The sequence below is a fragment of the Oncorhynchus mykiss genome, chromosome 4 (assembly GCF_057628025.1).
Source record: "Oncorhynchus mykiss isolate SJ-2025 chromosome 4, ASM5762802v1, whole genome shotgun sequence".
NCBI classification, from domain to species: Eukaryota; Metazoa; Chordata; class Actinopteri; order Salmoniformes; family Salmonidae; genus Oncorhynchus; species Oncorhynchus mykiss.
Window position 1 is genome coordinate 72,737,908 of NC_143025.1, and position 18,913 is coordinate 72,756,820.

At 41.2% G+C, this 18,913-nt stretch overlaps 1 protein-coding gene across 4 annotated transcripts in view; it reads right to left on the reverse strand.

Annotated features, from left to right (window-relative positions):
• The window catches only part of LOC110521069 (protein EFR3 homolog B), a 61,571-nt gene that overhangs the window by 19,718 nt on the left and 22,940 nt on the right, over positions 1-18,913 (reverse strand). For all 4 annotated transcript variants that reach the window (XM_036975954.2, XM_036975952.2, XM_036975956.2 and 1 more), the window contains 4 exons: positions 17,493-17,620; positions 17,163-17,313; positions 13,177-13,298; positions 1,373-1,522 (listed from right to left, as the gene is read on the reverse strand). In XM_036975954.2, the coding sequence (XP_036831849.1) occupies positions 1,373-1,522; positions 13,177-13,298; positions 17,163-17,313; positions 17,493-17,620 (551 nt within the window). The remainder of the gene's footprint in view (positions 1-1,372; positions 1,523-13,176; positions 13,299-17,162; positions 17,314-17,492; positions 17,621-18,913) is intronic.

Genomic DNA, 18,913 nt, shown 5'->3' on the forward strand with positions numbered 1-18,913 from the left:
ACCTATTTTCCAGCCTTACAATAAATGAAGATTTCTAGTTTGAATGTCCTTTGAATTACATGATCAAAGTAAGACATAACCACATTGTAGAAATTAATTAGCTAGTGTGCTAGCCCCTGCAGTCCTACTAGAGTTGGCCAATAAGGACAAAAAAAAGATATCACGATGAACTGACAGAATTTTTACGATACTGATAAATTGAACAATAAATGTATAACATGAAATGTGCACAGGTAACTTCTTTATATAACCCTTAAAACTACTACTACTGGCTATGAATGATGTGCTTTCAATTGTCCTGTTAGCAATAGTCCATATGAGCAGACTTCTTTCCTTTCTAACGTCACAGTCCTCTAATAAAGGCTACACAGATGACACAATTGCTCAAAAAAGCTGAGGCTCTCTCTCGCTCTCTCAATTCAATTTCAATTTAAGGGTCTTTATTGGCATGGGAAACACATGTTAACATTGCCAAAGCAAGTGAAGTAGATAATAAACAAAAGTGAAATAAACAATAAAAATTAACAGCAAACATTACATTCACAGAAGTTCCAAAAGAATAAAGACATTTCAAATGTCATATTATGTCTATATACAGGGTTGTAATGATGTGAAAAGGGAAAATAAATCAACATAAATATAGGACTCGCTCTCTCTCTCTGATTTATTGGCGTCAGTGTGATTCAGTGCATGTGGAGACCTGCCAAAAACTGGATAGAGGCAGTCTGGCTCTCCACTACCCTCTCCACCCCCCTCTCCCTCTCTCAGCATCTCTGCCACATTGCCCCCTCTTTCCTCTCCAGGACTCATTTGGTCCCTCAGTATTGTAGATGCATTTAATTATTTGTCTCCATCTTTCTTAATAATTTTGAGTCAATCATTACCTACCTCTGACTTTCTCTCATCTTCTCTTCCTCCATTCCTCTCCCTCCCCATCTCTTCAACCCTCTATCTCTCCCCCCTTCCCACATTCACTCTGTTTGTCCTTGGATGCAGTGCTAAAGACATGGCCTTGAGGTTAACTGGACTGTCAGTGACATCAATCACAGATGAGTGGATAACAGCTGGCTGGCAGTGTCAACACAAACACCACCTGACCTGGACTAGCAGGCCTGCGCAACCACCCACCCACAGCTACAATGACCCATCCACAGCAACTCCACCCTCCAGTCCTTGTAGGCCTGGACTTTCAAACCTCTCGTTCACAACATGGATGGGCTATTTGAACATAGACATATGTCTTTCTGTCAGGCGGTCACTTCTCTAAAACCTCTTCGTAGTTTTTTAATATAATTAACTACAAGGAAACTGTTACTAATGACCCTGCCCCTGACCGCTAGCCTCTTGATAACCCCTTACATTGACCCCTCACCTCTCAGTGCCCTCTCCACTCTGCAGGTTGAAGAGCAGTGAGGGGACGATCTTGTCCATGTGCTGGGGATCCCAGATGTTAGACTGTAGGTCATCATTCACCGTCTTCCTCACAACCCCCTGCAGACCATTTATCCCAGCCATACGGATCCTATAAGAGAAAGGGGACAAATGAATGAATCAACCAACCAATTAGTCAGTCTCTTGATATTAATCGAGGATCATTTAATCTTAAAATCACTCTCCCATCAGGAAGATTTGTAACAAAGTAATCAAGTATAAGACAGTACAGGTACATAGATCAATATCTACAATAGGGCTGATCCCATTTAGTCGACTGGTCGATTGTTCGGTCGATAGGCTGTTGGTCAACCGAGATTTCTTTAGTCGAGCAGTTTTTCATGGCTGATTCACGCCCTTCTCAGGTCGACTAATCCATTGAGGAGGCCGCGGGGATGCCATGGTCCAAGAAGAAGAGGAGTTTACCGTTCTCATTGTCGGAGTGGACACATTGTTTGCAGAGCTCACAACCTATGCTACACTTGTGAGAAAGTTCTTATCCAGAGCGACTGACAATAGTGAGTGCACACATTTTTTGTTGTTGTACTTTTTCATACTGTAACGACAAGCACCTGATTACACATATAGAAGTATGCCTAGGCAACCTAGCCTGTGCGCAAATGTAAGTCTATAAATGTGCCCATGTGGGGATGTCTGATAGTATTTCTGATTTTCTTAACTCACCACCACTAAAATCAGTTGTGGAGCTTCTCAAACTAATTTTTTCTTCACCTCAATTAGCAAGTAAACAAACTGTTTTTAGAATGACAATAGTTCCTCTAGGGCTGACCCCATTTAGTCGACTGGTCGATTGTTTGGTTGATAGGCTGTTGGTCGACCGAGATCTCATTAGTCGAGCAGTAGCAAAAAATGACAATAATAATCATCACAGTGTACAAGAAACCTGTCTGATTTGTGCATGTCTGAGCGGACTGATCCATTGTGGAGGCTGTGGGGATGGCACAGTCCATCAGTCTAAGAAGCAATGGGTGGGTGGGTACAGGCCCACCCACTTGAGAACCAGGTCCACCCACTGGGGAGCAGACCCAGCCAATCAGAATTCGTTTCTACCCACAAAAGGGCTTTATTACAGACAGAAAAAGTCCTCAGTTTCATCAGCTGTCCGGGTGGTTGGTCTCGGATCATCCCGCAGATGAAGAAGCCAGATGTGGAGGTCCTGGGCTGGTGTGGTTACACGTGGTCTGCGGTTGTGAGGCCGGTTGCACGTACTACCAAATTTTTGGCTTATGGTAGAGAAATTAAAATAAAATTCTCTAGCAACAGCTCTGGTGGACATTCCTGTAGTTAGCATGCCAATTGCGCGTTCCCTCAAAATGTAGGCATCTGTGGCATTGTGTTGTGACAAAACTGCACATTTAAGAGTCGTCTTTTATTGTCCCCAGCACAAGGGGCACCTGTGTAATGATAATGCTATTCAGCTTCTTTATACGCCACACCGGTCAGGTGGATGGATTATCTTGGCAAAGGATAAATGCTCACTAACAGGGATGTAAACAAATTTGTGAACAAAACTTGAGAGAAATACGCTTTTTGTGCATATGGAAAATTTATGCAATCTTTATTTCAGCTCATTAAAGATGGATTCAACACTTTACATGTTGCGTTTTATTTTTGTCCTGTACACACACATGCATAACACAGTAGCAGTCAAAAGTTTGGACACATCTACTCACTCAAGGGTTTTTCTTTATTTTGACTATTTTCTACATAGTAGAATAATAGTGAAGACATCAAAACTATGAAACAACACATACAGGAATCATGTAGTAACCAAAAATATATATTTTAGATGTTAGATTCTTCATAGTAGTCACCCTTTGCCTTGACAGCATTGCACACGTTTGGCATTCTCTCAACTAGCTTCACCTGGAATGCTTTTCCAACAGTCTTGAAGGAGTTCCCACATATTCTGAGCACTTGTTGGCTGCTTTTCCTTCACTCTGCAGCCCAACTCATCCCAAACCATCTCAAATAGGTTGAGATCAAGTATTCGTGGAAGCTAGGTCATCTGATGCAGCACTTCATCACTCTTCTTCTTGGTCAAATAGCCCTTACACAGCCTGAAGGTGTGTTTATCATTGTCCTGTTGAAAAACAAATGATAGTCCCACTAAGCGCAAACCAGATGAGATGTCCTATTGCTGCAGAATGCTTTGGAGCCATGCTGGTTAAGTGTGCCTTGAATTCTAAATAAATCACAGACAGCACACCCACACCACCTCCTCCATGCTTCACGGTGGGAACCACACATGCACAGATCATCTGTTTACCTACTCTGTGTCTCACAAAGACACAGCGGTTGGAACTTAACATCTAAAATTTGGACTCATCAGACCAAAGGACAGATTTCGACCGGTCTAATGTCCATTGCTCGTGTTTCTTGGCCCAAGCAAGTGTCTCCTTATTTCTGTCCTTTACTAGTGGTTTCTTCGCAGCAATTCAACCATGAAGGCCTGATTCATGCAGTCTCCTCTGAACAGTTGATGTTGAGATGTGTCTGTTACTTGAACCCTGTAAAGCATTTATTTGGGCTGCAATTTCTAAGGCTGGTAACTATAATGAATTTATCTTCTGCAGCAGAGGTAACTCTGGGTCTTCCTTTCCTGTGGTCCTAATGAGAGCCAGTTTCAACATAGCGCTTGATGGTTTTTGTAGCTGCACTTGAAGAAACGTTCTTGACATTTTCCGTATTGACTGACCTCCATGTCTTAAAGTAATGATGGACTGTCATTTCTCTTTGCTTATTTGAGCTGTTCTTGCCATATGTATTGGTCTTTTACCAAATAGGGCTATTGTCTGTATACCACCCCTACCATGTCACAACACAACTGATTGGCTCAAATGCATTAAGAAGGAAAGAAATTCCACAAATTAACTTTTAACAAGGCACACCTGTTAATGCATTCCAGGTGACTACCTCAAGAAGCTGGTTGAGTGTGCAAAGAAAAATAGCTGGTTGAGTGTGCAAAGCTGTCAAAAAGGCAAAGGGTGGCTACTTTGAAGAATCTATAATATATTTTATTTGTTTAACAATTTTTGGTTGCTACATGATTCCATGATTGTTATTTCATACTTTTGATTTCTTCACTATTATGCTACAATGTAGAAAATAGTAAAAATAAATAAAAATCCTGGAATGAGTGGGTGTGTCCAAACTATTGACTGGTACAGTATATCTACAGAAACTAACCTGTTTGAGTGTTTGTTTAATATCCTACTGATTACGTGAGCTCTAAGCTGTGATTTATTTAACTGCGATTTATTCACAGGGGTTCCTCATCAGCTTGCTGCTATTTTGGCTGCGTGGTGATAACCACCTCTACGCAGACGACACCATTCTGTATACTTCTGGCCCCTCACGGATTACAAAAAGAAAACCAGCCCAGTCACGGACCAGGATGCCTTGCTCCCAGGCAGATTAAATTACTTTTTTGCCCGCTTTGAGGACAATACAGTGCCACTGACACGGCCCGCAACCAAAACATGCGGACTCTCCTTCACTGCAGCCGAGGTGAGTAAAACATTTAAACGTGTTAACCCTCGCAAGGCTGCAGGCCCAGACGGCATCCCCAGCAGCGCCCTCAGAGCATGCGCAGACCAGCTGGCTGGTGTGTTTATGGACATATTCAATCAATCCCTATCCTAGTCTGCTGTTCCCACATGCTTCAAGAGGGCCACCATTGTTCCTGTTCCCTGTTCCTGTACCCTGGGTCTCGACCCCGCCCTGTGCAACTGGGTACTGGACTTCCTGACGGGCCGCCCCCAGGTGGTGAGGGTAGGTAACAACATCTCAACACCCCGCTGATCCTCAACACTGGGGCCCCACAAGGGTGCGTTCTGAGCCCTCTCCTGTACTCCCTGTTCACCCACGACTGCGTGGCCACGCACGCCTCCAACTCAATCATCAAGTTTGCGGACGACACAACAGTAGTAGGCTTGATTACCAACAACGACGAGACGGCCTACAGGGAGGAGGTGAGGGCCCTCGGAGTGTGGTGTCAGGAAAATAACCTCACACTCAACATCAACAAAACTAAGGAGATGATTGTGGACTTCAGGAAACAGCAGAGGGAACACCCCCCTATCCACATCGATGGAACAGTAGTGGAGAGGGTAGTAAGTTTTAAGTTCCTCGGTGTACACATCACAGACAAACTGAATTGGTCCACCCACACAGACAGCATCGTGAAGAAGGCGCAGCAGCACCTCTTCAACCTCAGGAGGCTGAAGAAATTCGGCTTGTCACCAAAAGCACTCACAAACTTCTACAGATGCACAATCGAGAGCATCCTGTCGGGCTGTATCACTGCCTGGTACGGCAACTGCTCCGCCCACAACCGTAAGGCTCTCCAGAGGGTAGTGAGGTCTGCACAACGCATCACCGGGGGCAAACTACCTGCCCTCCAGGACACCTACACCACCCGGTGTCACAGGTAGCCAATAAAGATCATCAAGGACAACAACCACCCGAGCCACTGCCTGTTCACCCCGCTATCATCCAGAAGGCGAGGTCAGTACAGGTGCATCAAAGCTGGGACAGAGAGACTGAAAAACAGCTTCTATCTCAAGGCCATCAGACTGTTAAACAGCCACCACTAACATTGAGAGGCTGCTGCCAACACACTGACTCAACTCCAGCCACTTTAATAATGTGAATTGATGTAAAATATATCACTAGCCACTTTAAACAATGCTACTTAATATAATGTTTACATACCCTACATTATTCATCTCATATGTATATACTGTACTCTATATCATCTACTGCATCTTTATGTAATACATGTATCACTAGCCACTTTAAACTATGCCACTTTGTTTACATACTCATCTCAAATGTACAGTGCCTTGCGAAAGTATTCGGCCCCCTTGAACTTTGCGACCTTTTGCCACATTTCAGGCTTCAAACATAAAGATATAAAACTGTATTTTTTGTGAAGAATCAACAACAAGTGGGACACAATCATGAAGTGGAACAACATTTATTGGATATTTCAAACTTTTTTAACAAATCAAAAACTGAAAAATTGGGCGTGCAAAATTATTCAGCCCCCTTAAATTAATACTTTCTAGCGCCACCTTTTGCTGGGATTACAGCTGTAAGTCGCTTGGGGTATGTCTATCAGTTTTGCACATCGAGAGACTGAAGTTTTTTCCCATTCCTCCTTGCAAAACAGCTCGAGCTCAGTGAGGTTGGATGGAGAGCATTTGTGAACAGCAGTTTTCAGTTCTTTCCACAGATTCTCGATTGGATTCAGGTCTGGACATTGACTTGGCCATTCTAACACCTGGATATGTTTATATTTGAACCATTCCATTGTAGATTTTGCTTTATGTTTTGGATCATTGTCTTGTTGGAAGACAAATCTCCGTCCCAGTCTCAGGTCTTTTGCAGACTCCATCAGGTTCTCTTCCAGAATGGTCCTGTATTTGGCTCCATCCATCTTCCCATCAATGTTAACCATCTTCCCTGTCCCTGCTGAAGAAAAGCAGGCCCAAACCATGATGCTGCCACCACCATGTTTGACAGTGGGGATGGTGTGGTCAGCTGTGTTGCTTTTACGCCAAACATAACGTTTTGCATTGTTGCCAAAAAGTTCAATGGTTTGGTTTCATCTGACCAGAGCACCTTCTTCCACATGTGTGTCTTCCAGGTGGCTTGTTGCAAACTTTAAACGACACTTTTTATGGATATCTTTAAGAAATGGCTTTCTTCTTGCCACTCTTCCATAAAGGCCAGATTTGTGCAATATACGACTGATCGTTGTCCTATGGACAGAGTCTCCCACCTCAGCTGTAGATCTCTGTGAGTGATCATGGGCCTCTTGGCTGCATCTCTGATCAGTCTTCTCCTTGTATGAGCTGAAAGTTTAGAGGGACGGCCAGGTCTTGGTAGATTTGCAGTGGTCCGCTTGCACAGTGCTCCTTGGGATGTTTAAAGCTTGGGAAATATTTTTGTATCCAAATCCGGCTTTAAACTTCTTCACAACAGTATCTCGGACCTGCCTGGTGTGTTCCTTGTTCTTCATGATGCTCTCTGCGCTTTTAACGGACCTCTGAGACTATCACAGTGCAGGTGCATTTATACGGAGACTTGATTACACACAGGTGGATTGTATTTATCATCATTAGTCATTTAGGTCAACATTGGATCATTCAGAGATCCTCACTGAACTTTTATTTTATTTATTTTACCTTTATTTAACCAGGCAAGTCAGTTAAGAACAAATTCTTATTTTCAATGACGGCCTGGGAACAGTGGGAACTGCCTGTTCAGGGGCAGAACGACAGATTTGTACCTTGTCAGCTCGGGGGTTTGAACTCGCAACTTTCCGGTTACTAGTCCAACGCTCTAACCACTAGGCTACCCTGCCGCCCCAACTTCTGGAGAGAGTTTGCTGCACTGAAAGTAAAGGGGCTGAATAATTTTGCACGCCCAATTTTTCAGTTTTTGATTTGTTAAAAAAGTTTGAAATATCCAATAAATGTCGTTACACTTCATGATTGTGTCCCACTTGTTGTTGATTCTTCACAAAAAAATACAGTTTTATATCTTTATGTTTGAAGCCTGAAATGTGGCAAAAGGTCGCAAAGTTCAAGGGGGCCGAATACTTTCGCAAGGCACTGTATATACTGTACTCGATACCATCTACTGCATCTTGCCTATGCCGTTCTGTACCATCACTCATTCACATATCTTTATGTACATATTCTTTATCCCTTTACACTTGTGTGTTTAAGGTAGTAGTTTTGGAATTGTTAGCTACATTACTCGTTGGTTTTTACTGCATTGTCGGAACTAGAAGCACAAGCATTTCGCTACACTCGCATTAACATCTGCTAACCATGTGTATGTGACAAATAAAATTTGATTTGATTTGATTTAGTACAGCAGCCTTGTATAACCACCACCGAGCTATAGACCTAAGAGTGATTCTGTTGAGTATTAATAACGTACCTTACTTCGGCATATATTTCAATACTTATATACAGTTGAAGTAGGAAGATTAAATACATTTAGGTTGGAGTCATTAAAACTCATTTTTCAACCACTCCACAAATTTCTTGTTAAACTATAGTTTTGGCAAGTCGGTTAGGACATCTACTTTGTGCATGACACAAGCCATTTTTCCAACAATTGTTTACAGACAGATTATTTCACTTATAAATCACTGTATCACCATTCCAGTGGGTCAGAAGTTTAAAAGGCACAGTTAACTTAGTGTACGTAAACAGCTTGAGAAATTCCAGAAAATGAGGTCATGGCTTTAGAAGCTTCTGATAGGCTAATTGACATCCTTTGAGTCAATTGGAGGTGTACCTATGGATGTATTTCAAGGCCTACCTTCAAACTTAGTGCCTCTTTGCTTGACATCATGGGAAAATAAAAAAAAATCAGCCAAGACCTCAGAAAAATAATTGTAGACCTCCACAAGTCTGGTTCATCCTTGGGAGCAATTTCCAAACACCATGGGACCACGCAGCCGTCATACCACTCAGGAAGGAGACACGGCCTGTCTCCTAGAGATGAACGTACTTTGCTGCGAAAAGTGAAAATCAATCCCAGAACAACAGCAAAGGACCAGCAAAGGACCACGTGAGGAAACGGGTACAAAAGTATCTATATCCACAGCAAAACGAGTCCCATATCGACATAACCTGAAAGGCCGCTCAGCAAGGAAGAAGCCACTGCTCCAAACCCGCCATAAAAAAGCCCGACTACGGTTTGCAACTACACATGGGGGCAAAGATTGTGCTTTTTGGAGAAATGTCCTCTGGTCTGATGAAACAAAAATATAACTGTTTGGCCATAATGACCATTGTTATGTTTGGAGGAAAAAGGGGGAGGCTTGCAAGCCGAAGAACACCATCCCAACCGTGAAGCACGGGGGTGGCAGCATCATGTCAGGAATTTAAGCTTGGTCGCAAATGGGTCTTCCAAAATGGACAATGACCCCAAACATACTTCCAAAATTGTGGCAAAATGGCTTAAGGACAACAAAGTCAAGGTATTGGATTGGCCATCACAAAGCCCTGACCTCAATCCCATAGAACATTTGTGGGCAGAACTGAGGAGGCCTACAAACCTGACTCAGTTACACCAGCTCTGTCAGAGGGCATGGGCCAAAATTGACCCAACTTATTGTGGGAAGCTTGTGGAAGGCTACCCGAAACATTTGACCCAAGTTAAACAATTTAAAGGCAATGCTACCAAATACTAATTGAGTGCATGTAAACTTCTGACCCACTGGGAATGTGATGAAAGAAGTAAAAGCTGAAATAAATCAATCATTCTCTCTACTATTGTTCTGACATTTCACATTCTTAAAATAAAGTTGTGATCCTAACTGCCCAAATTTTTACAAGGATTAAATGTCAGGAATTGAGTTTAAATGTATTTGGCTAAGGTGTATGTAAACTTCCGACTTCAACTGTAGGCTTCTGTATCAATCAATCACTTATTTGTTCATGTCATCACACAGCATACAAGTCATTCACGATTTGAAACAATAAACATAAATAAATAGGCCTAAACCGTTCCATTTCGGAAATTGCATTCACAAAGGAATGCAACTGTTTTAATCTTTGCTGTAATATATTTTATTTTGTGTTGTTTACATTGTTCCATATGGTCAGGAAAAGTATATTGTAATCTAACAGCACCTGTTTGGGACATTCTTTCAATAATCATGCAGCAATAAAAAGGGAAACATGAAATGCTCTGATCCAGTAGAAACGTCAAAAAATGCCTCATTACTTCTTATCCCTTGCACAAATAACCTACAGCTGTATCTGTCCTGAGCTCACTGGTGCGGGAAACTGAGGGCCCAGAATATTTTATACAATGTTGCAAGTTTGCTAGCAGGAGCTTCAGGCCGGACACAGTTGATAGTTACAATTTTTAAGTTAATTGCTGACAGGCCATGCGTAGCCAATGTGATTTATAAGATACTTTCTTCCTGCAGGCTGCAATGTTTTTATTTGTTTGCTTTATGTAGGCTATTTTTACATGGTTGGCAATAGAAGTTAGATTTTTATTTAGACTCAGATAGAATTTAGATTAACCACATGACAATGACTTTGAGATACAAAGACTATTGTAAATTAAATGAAACTGTCCCACGAAAATGTACACATGAAAATCATAATGGGCACGCAGATCGGCAGAAATTCTAAGATAAATTGGCACTCGGAAACGGTTCAAATAGAAAAGGGTCAGGAGCGTAACAGCAGAATCTGTGAAGGCCAGCAGCGGGAGGAGGGTCAGGAACAGGTTTTTTTCCTTCTGGTTAAGCTATCTTGATCTCCGGGTCCCTCGAGTCATATGCGTGTCTTAATTATTTAATCAAACCGTGTGCTTTAACCCTTTAACCCACAGGTGTGATCATGCTACAGTGGTCCCTGCCTGTGTGATTAGAACGCTTATTTAGTGTGTCCAGTTTCCATTGATAAAACAGTGTTTGAGATGGCAACACTTTTTTTCCTCTCAGAAAACAGTTTGTTTGTCCAAACATTACAACATTATGTCCTAAATGTGACCAGTTAATATTTGGATGCAATGTTCGGACATTCACAGAAGTGGCGACAGCATAACACAATCATCCAAACAGGAAATGTAGGCTACATTAGTCCTAGCACTAACAGATGGAAGATTGACCTAACACAAGCGGCCATATTTAGCTAACTCTTGGCTGAAATAAACCATAATATGAATTAGCCAATAGAAATTATTATTTACAATACAATTTGAGTCAACCATTTATAAGAAGAGAAAACAAGATTAGTTTAATCTGTTTGCAGAATGAATGTTGAAGAGGGTGTGTCTACTACAATCATTCACATCCGGAAGTTTACTCGAAAGATGAGTGAACCATCCCTCACCTCATTTTGTTGTAACATCTTTGGTCTGACAGACATTTAACGTGACACCCAGAATGCATTGTATAATGTCAACAAATATGGCCCCGGCAAATAGTTCAGCATTAGCTCCTCATAATCAGTACAACCTTCAAAAAATAATTTTCCACACATCATAAAGTGCAGTCGGAAAGTATTCAGACCCCTTGACTATTTCCACATTTTATTACGTTACAGCCTTATTCTAAAATGGATTTTAAAAATACATGTAAAAAAAATCCTCAATCTACACACAGTACCCCATAGTGACAAAGTTAAAACCGTTTCTTAGAAATGTTAGCAAATGGACTGAATAGTTATGTAAATAAGTGTAAATATTTGCAATGACACTCAAAATTTAGGTCAGGTGCATCCTGTTTCTATTGATCATCCTTGAGATGTTTCTACAACTTGATTGGAGACAATTGATTGGATATGATTTGGAAAGGCACACACCTTTCTATATAAAAGGTCCCACAGTTGACAATGGATGTCAGAGCAAAAACCATGCCATGAGGTCGATGGAATTGTCCGTAGAGCGCCGAGACAGGATTGTGTCGAGGCACAGATCTGGGGAAGGGTACCAAAATATGTCTACAGCATTGAAGGTCCCCAAGAACACAGTGGCCTCCATCATTCTTAAATGGAAAATGTTTGGAACCACCAAGACTCTTCCTAGAGCTGGCCACCTGGCCAAACTGAGCAATCATGTGGAGAAGGGCCTTGGTCAGGGAAGTGACCAAGAACCCAATGGTCACTGACAGAGCTCTAGAGTTTCTCTGTGGAGATGGGAGAACCTTCCAGAAGGACAACCATCTCTGCAGCACTCCACCAATCAGGCCTTTATGTTAGCCACTCCTCATTAAAAGGTGCATGACAGCCTGCTTGGAGTTTGCCAAAAGGCATCTAAAGGACTCTCAGACCATGAGAAACAAGATTCTCTGGTCTGATGAAACCAAGATTGAACTATTTGGCCTGAATGCCAAGCATCATGTCTGGAGGAAACCTGGCACCATCCCTACAGTGAAGCATGGTGGTGGTAGCATCATGCTGTGGGGATGTTTTTCAGAGGCAGGGACTGGGAGACTAGTCAGGATCGAGGGAAAGATGAATGGAGCAAAGTACTGCGAGATCCTTGATGAAAGCCTGCTTCAGAGCGCACAGGACCACAAACTGGGGTGAAGGTTCACCTTCCAACAGGACAACAACAGTGAAGGCAATGCAAGCACCAGCCAGAACATGTGCCAGGGGGAAAAAGTTTGTGCTAGACTGCGCAAATGTCTGCATACTTGATCTGGGGAACAACTGGTGAGGTGCTTGGGCTCTCAAAGGGAGAAGTTTGTCCAGTTCAGTAAAGCCTCATACATAAATTGGCCGCAACAATGAAATGGGCTACTTCTATGTGAATTAATACAACTTGTTATGAAATAATTTAAAATGAACATGTTGAAATATAGCCTATAGATAATTAGCAGGTGGCGTGTGTCTTGGTTTGAGGGCAGTGTGGGTTACCAGTCCTGTTTCGTAACAATCCCATTTTTGAAGTGAGTGCATTCTGACTTCACGCGCATAAAACAATCTCAGGCTGGGGCGACCGTTAGAGATATTTGGGACTCACATGAGAAAATGTTAAGCATCAGACAATTCAGTACATATTGTTGATTTTATTAAAACACATAGGGTGTGTCTATAAAGAAAAATATACGTTTTAAAATTTCTACCAATCAATTGGTCGAAAGAAAAGACAACTCTCGGTCGACTAAGATTTTTTGTCAGGGACAGCTCTAATCTGCAACATCAATTGATCATCCATATAACGTCCACTCACTTGGTGCGGATGTCTGGGTCCTCGTAGCTGGAGTGACACATCTCGCTGAAGCGCGAAACAAAGAAGTCATAGCTGCGATGATAAGACGCAGTGTCCTCCTCAATGTTGGCAAACTTCACAAACTGAGGGAGGGGGAGAGAGGGAGAGAGAGAGGTAAATTAACATGAATCTCCATCAACTGGAGAAGAACGCAATAAATCTGTCTCTCTAACTATCATATTCTTCCGCTTTCTTTGTCTAATATAATCCCAAATTGAATTTTGCAATTAATTTCTGGGAAAAGAGTAGCACAAAAGCCTCGTATTGAACTGCCAGGCAAAGAACAGATTCTGACTGCCGCTGAAATGTCACCATTTCAACTTTAACACTTTAGCATTTCGTTTCACACCCCTCCCCAATTAACAACTAAACAATGTGCTACTCTTGGGAATGGAACAGAGGGAAGCCTTCCTGAAGCCAACCTGTGGTGATGACTTCTTAATTAGATGCCTGATTAAACTCATTCCAATGGACAAACCAGGCTAAACAACTGCAGGTGACCTTGACCGGACCAGACCAGACACAGAGGCTAAAATAGCACCGTGGTTGTGATGTACCCAGGGCTCTATGATATCTGGTACCACTGTTATTTCAAGTATGACAATGCAATGTAGTTTAGACTAATGTGTAGTGTCCATTTAAACACAGATAAATACAAGGAATCTGCATACATAGACAGGATATTTGAATTGAACTGATTTAGGCTCTGTGTATTGAGTCCTTTTAGGTGAGTCCTAAAGAGAACAGGAGACCTTCAGTAGCTATCCTGGACCACTGTGACAGTGGTAATAATCTCTTTCTAATCCCCCCCCCACTCTCCCTCTGACTCTCCCAATTAAACACCACAGCATGAGGCAAAGACTGATGTGCTGGCTGGTGTATTTAGTAATCATACATAAACACATTACTTTGGGGTCTGTGCTTCTGTGTATGTATCAGTGTATTAGGTGACGTCCCCGCGTCCTGTCCAAACAACGTTGATATAAAGGACACATTGCTAGGCCTAAACAGTGTTAGGCCTAGTTCTTTTTTTATCTAGTCTAGGCTGCAATGATTTTCAAATTTGTAGGGCTATGTTTCTGTTGTCCATAAAAATACTCAGATATCAGTTATATAAGCCTACCTTTTAAAAAGGGATATTATAGCTGTATGAAGTGTATTCTATTGTTATTTCATCTTGATCATCTGGGTAAGTGCTTATGCTACATTCTTCCATTAGGCTACTTTGTCAGTTTCAGACTGTAAAAAGGATTTCACTATAGTATAGCCTGCCTTAGTAACTACAGTATAGCCTGCCTTAGTAACTACCGCCTTAGTAACTACAGTATAGCCTGCCTTGCGCTAAATAATTTTTAAAATGATGGCTGACTTGGGAAAGTAAAACAGGTCTTCGGTTTCAGGCCGAATGATAAAGGTGAGCCAGCAGACCTGACTGAAGTCACTTGCAGAATTTGCAAAAAGATGATCAATGCAAAGGATGGACGGACAACAAACCTCCAACATTTACAAGTCCATTATCCTGCAGAGTTCGCTACTCTGAACATGCTGGTTTTCCTTAACAGAAACCTTTAGGTAGGCCTAAGACAAGGTGTAAAAAATTTAAATAAATTGCACTATATTTTATTTTTTAATGTAGCCTATAATTAAAATACAGATGCATCTTATTGGAAAGACATATCCTATAGGATAGGCTCAAATATTGTGCCAAAGCTTGAGACTTTTTCACACTGTTTTTTTTGCCAGTAATTTAGGTCATTTTCATACTTGTTTTGTTTAGGCTACTTTTTAAAATGTTGTAACGTCTAGGAATATATTTAGGATTTTTACAGTTCAATATCCTAATAGGTCTATTCATTTTAGAATTAGCCATTGTTAATTCGTTTAAGTGTTATAAAGAATATTATAAGTAATCATTAGTTTTATCTGATTGCATAATTAGGATTGGTACAGTTCAATAGGCACAAGACAGACCGGATAACAGGCCTATTTGTTTTTAGTCTAAGCCAATGTACAGTCAAGTGTTAAGCTATAAAGAGACTTATAAGCCACATAATCATTTGTTTTATTTGATTGTTGACATTTATATGAACGCACAATTTTGAAACAATTCAAAATAAAGTAGTTTGTGAGACAAGTAATGACAACAATTCATAATTTATAGATGTTTGTTTCCACTTACTGAAAGTGCTGCTGCGGGAGCTTATGCCACGATTGCCCATTGTGCAATTCAAGGATATCAATAAATACTTTGAAAATATTATAAATATAAAATGTATAAGTTTAACTTGTATTGACAGTAACCTATGTGTAGGCCTATATTATTGTCTGTTTGGTTTGCAAGGAGGGATTTTCCGACTGCACAATTTTTGTGCCTACATTTTGGTGAAGTAAAGCAGAAACATACCAGGTTTAAACAAACTAGGTTTAAACAAACTTTGTTTGATTAGTTTATCTTGCAGAAGTTTGTTTTCTCTCTTATTATTACGATAGTGTTTTAATTTTGGCTATTTGCAAAAAAACTTTTGAGATGGAACTCTGAGACCTATAGATTCATTCAATGGTTGATTATGAAATAGTAGACTATGCCTATTTATTTTATTTTATTTCACCTTTATTTAACCAGGTAGGCCAGGTGAGAACAAGTTCTCATTTACAATTGCGACCTGGCCAAGATAAAGCAAAGCAGTTTGACACATACAACAACACAGAGTTACACATGGAGTAAAACAAACATACAGTCAATAATACAGTATAAACAAGTCTATATACGATGTGAACAAATGAGGTGAGAAGGGAGGTAAAGGCAAAAAAGGCCATGGTGGCAAAGTAAATACAATATAGCAAGTAAAACACTGGAATTGTAGATTTGCAATGGAAGAATGTGCAAAGTAGAAATACAAATAATGGGGTGCAAAGGAGCAAAATAAATAAATTAATTAAATACAGTAGGGAAAGAGGTAGTTGTTTGGGCTAAATTTTAGGTGGGCTATGTACAGGTGCAGTAATCTGTGAGCTGCTCTGACAGTTGGTGCTTAAAGCTAGTTATAACAACAAGTCACATTCAAATCGAATGGGGATTGGGGAGAAAAAGGGAAAATCAAGATCTTAAAACAATAAACCAGACAACGGAGTGTCTGCTCAAAAAGGCCCATGATCAACCAAAATCGGAAAGGAGAGGGAACAAAACATGATATAGGTCCCATCTGAATTTTTGCACTGCTTTGGTGCTCTCCGCTCTTTCTACAATCTACATTGTTCTCTTGCAATGTGTTAGTCTAACTACCTCATGTGTATTGAACATTTAGGCTATGGCAAATGTGGAAAAGGCCATTTGGCATGGCACCCTGCTGCGTGCTCACTGCGCTGTTGTGCGCTACCAGACTCCAATGGTGCAGTCAAATTCAAATATGCTAAACCATCGTTTGTGAAATCACAATGTCGTCAACATCGACGATGGCTGTCAAACATTGTCGATAGACAATGTAATCGTAAAATCGTCGAACACTAGTGCGTGTATGAGTATGTGTATCAGTGTGTGTGTAATCCATGGTATCACTAGACAGTGTTGCCAGTGTGGTAAGTCTGTCTCTATGGGTAATGTTATTTCCTTGATACTTCCTGTTCCCTCCTGACCCTGCTGCTCTGACAGCCCTGTCTGATAACACCGACAGCTGCTGCTGGCTGCTATTACACATCATCAACCAGATAGCCATTCTCTCTCTATGCATACCCACGCTCTCCACCTCCTCCCTCCCTGGTAAAAATTTACATTTATGTTTAGATCACAGTCTGGCATCTTCTATTTACATGGCCGTTGCTACATTACATTTCCTACAGAATAGACCTGCAATTATATTTCTTTGTGATTCATTGCAGCCAGCTGCTAGTGTGTATTGTCAGATAAAACCTGACTGTTTATCAAGGTGGGCGTCTTCTATTCTACTCACAGAGTTGGTTCCCAGGATCTGTAGGTTGGGTTTGTCGGCCTCCAGCAGTTTACGGACCATCTTAAGGAAACTCTCCACAAACAGGTTGATGCTCTGACAGTGGCACGCCATCAGCAACTGATCCAGAGCTTCCATAGCTATACACACATACCTGAACACACACACACATGGTAGTTATGCCACACACCATATGTCTTAAGACCATTACATTCAACTAGAATGCAAATGAGAAAGTAATAGCCATGGTGCATTTTGAGCCGACATGGATGACAGTTGACAGATATCTGTGCAGTATATTCATGGCTCCGGTGTAACTGTGGTGTTGCTCACCCGTAGCGGTGCCTAGCCACGTCCCTGGAGAGCCTCTCTGACAGGTAGGCCCCGATACGGTCCAGCTTCTCTGGAGCTGACAGGGCATAGAACGTCAACTTCTCCATGTTAGCCTTCACCAACCCGTCCTACAAACAGACCGAGAGATCGAGGGTGTGGGGGGGAGAGAGGGAAAGACAAGAGAAAAAGAAAGGTGGAGGATGAAGGTGGAAAAGGGTTAGGTTTGGGTTCTTGGTTCACTGTCTCCACAGGACAGGAATATACTCAAATCAAAATCAAGCTTTATTTATACAGCGCATTTCAGACATGGAATGCAATGCGCTTTACAGGAAAAATTAAAAACAGTTAAAAAGATTAAACATTTACTACACAATAAACATGATTTCTTTTTTTAAGAATGACAAACTGAATGACTAAAAAGCACCCTAATAAAATGCAAAGCTAAAAATGTATGTTAAGTTCTCTTTTAAATATGTCCACCGTTTCAGCCCCCCTCAGGTTCTCTGACAGGCTATTCCAGAGGCTGGGGTCATAATAACTCAAGGCTGTCTCTCCATGCCTCATGGTCCAAGGCTTTGGGGTAGTTAAAAGGTCAGTGCCAGAAGACCTGAGGGACCTACTGGGTACATAACTTAAAAGCATGTATTGGGGTGCAGAATCGTGGATTGATTATAAACCAATAGAATCTTTTTTAAATTAATTCTAAAAAACTTACAGGCAGCCAGTGCAGAGACCTTAAAAGCGGTGTAATGAGTGCGCTCTGGTCTTGGTCAGTACCCGTGCTGCAGCATTCTGTATGTTTTGCAGTTGACCAATGGCTTTCTTGGGTAGACCAGACAGGAGACCATTACAGTAGTCAAGCCTGCTTATAATAAAAGCATGGAAGAGTGTCTCTGTATAAACCTGAGAGAGAAACGGCTACAACTTGGCAATGTTCCTCATCTGGTAAAAAGCTATTTCGATTATATTGCTAATGAAATTTTGTTCAGAATCTATAATAACACCTAAGTTTTTACCTGGTGTTTTATCTTTATTACCAGTGAATTAAAATGTGAGACTCGATTCTCTCTCTGTGCTTTGGCTCCAACAATAAGTACCTCAGTCATGTCTTGATTTAGATGGAGGAAGTTGAGGGCCATTCAAGTATTTACATCACTAATACAGTCTAATAATTTATCAGGGGAGCTAAAATAGTCTGGTGACACATAAATGTAAAGTTGTGTATTGTCTGCATATCAGTGAAAATTAATGCTGTGCTTTCTGATAACGCTGCCAAGGGATAACATAAATAAACTGAATAGTACCGGACCCAAAATGGAACCTTGTGGAACGCCACATGTGATATGCATTTTCTCAGAGTTATGTTCACCAAGGGTGACAGAAAAAAAGAAAAAGAGGACAACAACACAACACAACACAAG